The sequence below is a fragment of the Nycticebus coucang genome, chromosome 17 (assembly GCF_027406575.1).
Source record: "Nycticebus coucang isolate mNycCou1 chromosome 17, mNycCou1.pri, whole genome shotgun sequence".
Taxonomy (NCBI): domain Eukaryota; kingdom Metazoa; phylum Chordata; class Mammalia; order Primates; family Lorisidae; genus Nycticebus; species Nycticebus coucang.
In genome coordinates, this window is record NC_069796.1 from 11,511,529 (window position 1) to 11,517,528 (window position 6,000).

At 41.7% G+C, this 6,000-nt stretch overlaps 1 protein-coding gene across 5 annotated transcripts in view; it reads right to left on the reverse strand.

Moving 5' to 3' along the window:
- The window catches only part of NREP (neuronal regeneration related protein), a 29,174-nt gene extending 23,496 nt beyond the window's left edge, over positions 1-5,678 (reverse strand). The window contains exons 1-3 of one of the 5 annotated variants that reach the window (XM_053567378.1): positions 5,553-5,678; positions 5,123-5,166; positions 3,769-3,827 (exon numbers count right to left, since the gene is read on the reverse strand). Coding sequence is in view for 2 of the 5 variants with exons in the window: in XM_053567376.1 (XP_053423351.1) it covers positions 5,123-5,200 (78 nt within the window). In the remaining 3 variants the exon portion in view is untranslated. Of the gene's footprint in view, positions 1-3,768; positions 3,828-5,122; positions 5,510-5,552 lie in introns of those variants that run through there. The other 4 variants (XM_053567379.1, XM_053567377.1, XM_053567380.1 and 1 more) reach the window with 4 other exon arrangements.
- Between the last annotated feature and the right edge of the window lie 322 nt (positions 5,679-6,000).

Here is a 6,000-nt window from a genome sequence, read left to right on the forward strand (position 1 = left end):
AACAGCTATAAAAAAAATTTCACTGGAAAGCTGCAGGGCCAGCCCAGCACATCTGAATGCCCCTTGAGGTCTTTATGTGATCAGGTAGATGAACAGAATACACAAATGCATAAAATTCATGATCTGGGGATTAATCATTTGGTTTAGCAGAATATCCATATTTTAGAAATCTATTCTCCTATCTTATAAGTATTCATTTTAGGATTTAAAATAAAGAAAATTCCTTCAGGGTAGTTATGATGTTCTGATTTACATCTAACTTTTGAAGAACTGTATCAGCTAAAAATGGAATATTTTCAATAGCTTTTTATTCCAAGATTGCTGCTCTAAAACTTTCTCCTAGCTAAATTACCTATATAGCTCAAGAGGAAGCTGGGCTGTGGTTAAACCTAGATAGACTATCTCCACTGTCCTAATTCCCCCAAACAATTCCCAATTCTCCCCTTCACTGTCCACTGGAAGGCTTGGTGAAAGAGAAGATAGCACCATATAAAATTACCCCCTAGGTACTCTTTAATAAAGAATCACTCTACAGTAAGAGTCACTGAGCAACTTCCAATGGCACAAGCTACAAATAGGACCTCATCCCTCCCCAATCTTTGTCTTTTTCTTTAAACAAGGAAACCTTATGTTAATGGAGGGATTATTGAAAGAGTATTCTGTAAGCCCATGAAAGCCACTTCACAGACTGTACAGAAAGCAGAGCTCTATGAAGGGTACAATGGAGTCAACTCATCTTTTTCAAAAGCTCAGCATCAGTCTTAAAGAGAACTTATATGGCTCCAATTTCTAGGCCTCTGTTAATACACAATGAACCCCTACTCATACCACTGCAAGGCTGTGGCACACACATACTCAGAAGCCAGTTTACTGCTAGAGAATCATCATATTGAAAACCAGAATTTAACCTTGACATTGGATTAAATAATTTATCTTTGCAGACTATTCAACAGTTTCATCTACTAATTCAGAAAGGTTTTCTTCTCACTGACATATCTGAAACAGGTACCTTTAAAATAAAATGCCTAAAAAAATAATCACAGAAATCAAAATTTGACAAAAAATATACATTAAATAAATACTAATGATCTCTGTAGAATCACAATATACTGCTGATTGCAAAAAAGGGGGGCGGGAGAGGAAAGAGGCATATTTACCAGAAAATTTGAAAAATGTGGAGATTGAGTTATTGAAAAAAACATTCTAGTCAATGCAGATACAGCAAACTATACTCAAAATTAACACTTTTAACAGTGCATTTGAGCTACACAACCACAGGTGCCACCATGCACACACACTGTGCCACCACGCATATCCCCTGCAGTTGTACTCAAAGAGGCCCATACACAGAACAGTGTGATCAATGTCTCCTAGAGCTGCACAAGTTGTTGGTGTGTTTTTGATAATGCAAAAGGTGCCCTGGAATTCTTCAATGTCTCTAAATTATTGCTGTCAAATATTATCATTTTAGCATATGTAAGAAGTCTAGATATTGAATGACTCTTTTGGAGTCTACTAGTTAATTTCTTACACTAAAATAAGCTGATTATAAATTTGTATCTGGAATGAGCATTTACTCAACAGGCTAAATACACTGAAATTAGTTTTTCTTTAGTATTTTAAATTATGTAAATGGAAATACAAATTTAACAGAAAACCCACATATGTATTTTCTAGAGATGGCCAGGAGTTAAATCTACTCTTTCCCTAGTAGTTTCTATTGTATATGGGCAAAGGCTTTAAGTAAGCCAGTTATAGAAACCCTCAAAGTAATACCAGTTTTCATCAAGGAAAGAAATTTAGCTTCAATCTGCCAAAAAGGAAAGATGAGGTGCAAGACACCTCCAATACCAGTTCTTAACAAAAATAACTGAAACATTTTTTTTTTTACATTAATATGTGCAAAGACTTTTAAGAGCTCTGACTTTCCAAAAAAAGAGAATTGCTAGAAAGTTACTCGGAATCACCCACAGACAATAACTTTTCAGTGGTTTCATTTCAGGCAATGGGCTTGTGCCAAAAGGGACTGACATCTTGATGAAAGGATCTCCAAAAAGTTGTGAGAATTTTTTCATGAGTAAAAATCTTTCCAAGAGCAACAAGTTGTGATTCTGCCACCATACAGAAACAACTGTAAGAAATTAACATGTAATAATAATTTGCACTTGCTTCTCTGTATTCATGTGGTTCCAACTTCCATTCTCAGCTTTGGCATGTATATGTGCCTTCTATAAAACTCACTCTGCTGATTGCTACAGAACTATTATCTTAGTCTTTAGGCCTGATCTACAGGGCTAGTTTTAGCACAGCCCACGGCTGTATTTATGTTTAACCAAACTGGTCACCTGACATACTGCAACATACATGAACCTTCGTGATCTATGTGATAGAGAATGGTAAGGTTCTGGGATTAAAAGCTAGGAGACAAGACCATGTGGTCAGTCAGTCACAGCAAAAGATAATTAAAGTAAACACGAATACTTTGTACCATTCCATTTTATTACCATTCTATTAGTCTATGACAAGGGCTAATAGGAATTTAATATGAAGTTTGGAATCATCAGCATAAAACCCATTGATTAGCTTAATTTTACATCCACTTCTTTTGTCTTCCTGCCTTAAGTTCCTTAATTTGATCATTATCAAACTAGGTCCATGCAAGACCTACTTTATGTGGTGCTTTGATACGCACTTGATGAAATGACAGGTGAGACATATATAAAAAATAAAATGCCTACTTGTTCATAAAAGTCAATCTGAGCTCATTTAATTGCTTCTGATTCATTTTTCTCCTTGCAAATTTATACTTGGGTTGTTCTCAAAGAAAACATCAAATATATCAGATTCAATTTTCATTTATTAAATTCTACCCTGATGTAAAAAAAGAAAACTCACACTAAATTTGGAAATCACACATTATTTAAGTGGCAAAGAGGTGTTTTAGAGAGTATGAACACAGGCAGTAGAACGTACTGTACTTCCCTAAAAAGTTTTATGACATTTCTATTATTTTTTTTTCAGTTCAACCTTTTTTCCAAAGAGGAAAGTTTTCAGAGAAAATAAATATACTTATTCAGTTGCTTTTCATGTATATTCCTTCTACTCATTTAATTGGTGGCCTAATACTAACTACCTTCTCTGTAGATCATAATCCTTGTCAGAAAGAGCTGCACTTTTTTTATTTAGAGACTCACAGGCTTGACTTCTAAAACGGGGTAGGTTATGTCTCATAAATGCAGGTCTAAACAAAGAAAACGTTAACACTAACTATACTGGGATATAATCCATGGGGTATGTTAATGTAGAGATTGGTGCTTTTCATCTCTATTGCTCTTAAGGATGCCCATACAGTAGCAGTTTGATTAGCTGGACAGACTCCTAATTGGGGGATAAGTCCTGGACCTCTCTAAGACCCACTGCTTTGAGTCCGGCTGCCGTCACCGGGTCCACGCATGTCACAGCACATCACTCTATTCCTAAAGAAAAGAGTACTTTCTGATACTCAAATAACTAACTCTACACTTCTGAAAGAGGAATTTTAGTTTTCTATTTAAAAAAATTCCAAGTCAAAAGATTTAATTCACCACATCCAATTCACATCAATTGCTGTACTGCAAAGCTCCCACATGCTGGAGATAGAACCTTTTAAAGGTCAGATGGGGTAGGAACAATGAAGGGTTGGGGCGGATGAAGGTGGGTGGCTGATAATTTCTATGTAATAAAGACTGATACGAAGTACTGAGAATTGCTCTGATGACCAGTTCTTACCATTTTGAGAATCTTAGTCTTGGGCTCCTATTCTCCCTCTTCAGTCCAGGGAGACCAACCTGCAAAATACGTTTAAATACAGTAGACACATCACCTCACCACAGGTCAGCAATGAAAACGACTTCTTTAGAGGTTACAAAGAACCATTTTCTGTGGTTTAGGTAAGTTACATGCAAATGATCGTAACCACTCTGAAAGAGCTTCCCAAGTGGTCTATAGGCTTAAACAAGGGACAAAGGAATCCCTGGTACTTGGCTTTGCAGAGTCCTGGGCTATTCTTGGTGTTTGGTTTGTCTTTAAATTGCAGGAGTTCAAAAGGTTTAGCAACTGAAAAGTAGAACCAAGTGATAAAAATAGATTGTTTTCTGGCTGCTCTTTGTTCCCAGACATACTACTGGCGGTATATTTGCAATCAAGACGACAGAATAGGAACCAGCCTTCCACCGTGTAGTGTAATGCCTCAGAGTGGATATTTTTGGAAATGGCACTGCATTACATAACCTTCTGTGTTTAAAAAAAAAAAAAAAACCTACACGGGCGGGGGGTGGGGGGTGAGGGGGTGGGAGGTCCAGAATATACACCATTATGTCCTTCTCCCTAAATCAAATAAACATTAATGTACATGCTGCAGTGATTTGCCCTCAGCCTTCATGTCAACAGAACACAGCTCTTTTGTTAACACAGTTATGACAAAAATTAAGATGAATGGAGAAACTAAAAGTTCTCTAAAAGGGTATCATAAGCTCTTAGAGTTTTCCTATGTTATTATAGATACATGTAAATGCAAATCAGGTTATTACCCTCACCAAGAAGAAAGAAAGCAGTCATTTATTTTTAAGCTCCCTCCCCCCAAAGTTCAACTGCTTTATTAAAAAATGCAGGAAAAAAGTGTTGCAAGATCTAATGCATGAAAAGACAGACCCTCGGCGGCGGCGGCACTGAAAGGAGCAATCAAGTGCAAGGATGGAGGGGCACAAATTCATTCCACAAAGCGGGGGTGGGGCCTTGCACGCACCAAAGTGCATTGAATGCAAAGAAACAAAACAGTTTCTAACAATTCTTTAGGAGCAAGAAGAACAAAATTAATCACACCAACAAGCAAAAAAACCCCACCCCTTCCCAAAAGAATTCATTTCTCCCTCTTAACTTGTGCATTTTAGAAAAAGCCCAAGTTAAATTCCAGTCTTAATGCAGCAAGACGAAAATGCCAGAATTTCTCCAGCTCTTTAAAATTTAGAAGGAAGAAGCATGAACTCTGCAGGGTTGAAGGGTCCAGCCAAGAGCAACGGCAAGGAACCAACACAAAAGAGAAAGCCGCGCTCCCCGCCGGGGGATAGGAAGGGCACATACTTACAGACAAAAGCCCCGCTCCCCGTTCACTCTCTCTCCTCTCTACACCTGAAACACAAATGTGGATGAAAAAGGGCATCATGCTAGAAAGACAGATGGGGGAGTGGGGAGAGGGAGGCGGAGGGGGAGGGGAAAGGGGTGGAGGAAGAAGAGGGAGGAGGCAGGAGGGGGAAGGGAAACAAAACCCAAACCGGCTTCACTTCCAAGAAGTGCAGCCTTGGAAAAGAAGGAGGGGAAGAGCTCCCTGCCTCGCGCGCGCTCTCTCCAAGAGTGTGTGTGTGTGTGTGTCTCCTTCCCTAAGAGTCACTCTCTTCCTCCCTCTCTCTCCCGCTGGTGTGCTAGTGAACAATGAGCTAATTCTGATGGAGCTGGCGCGGAGCCAGGGCCCCAGCCTTGCTGCCACTGTGCAGCCGCCTAGGAGCCAGACTGCTTACTCGGCAGGAATCGGCGGCTCGGGCCCCGTCAGCGGGCGGCCAACGCGCGCGCGCGCCCCGGCACTCCGCACCCGCACCGCGCCCCGGGACGCCGCTCCCCGCGCCGCCCCCACTGCGCCGCGCCGGTCCCCGGGGACAAAGGGGATCCGCAGGTCCGCGGGCCGCCCCGGCCCCGCCCCGGTGTCCGGCGCGCACGAACCCCGGGCCTGCCTCCTCCGCCCCCGGCGAGCTTCTCCGCCTCGACGTGCGGTTGCTTTTCAGACAAATAAGGAGGCGGAGGAGGCGGTTTGGGGGCGCGCCAGGCGCGAAGGCGGCCAGGGTGCTGCACAGCCCGGCGGCCAGCCAGGGCCGCGGGGAGAGGCGGCGCGGCCCGTACTGTAATAATAAACCTGCAGCAGAGGGCATCTGAGGGAAAGAGGACGGCGACGGGCGGCAGCCGCCTTCCCTT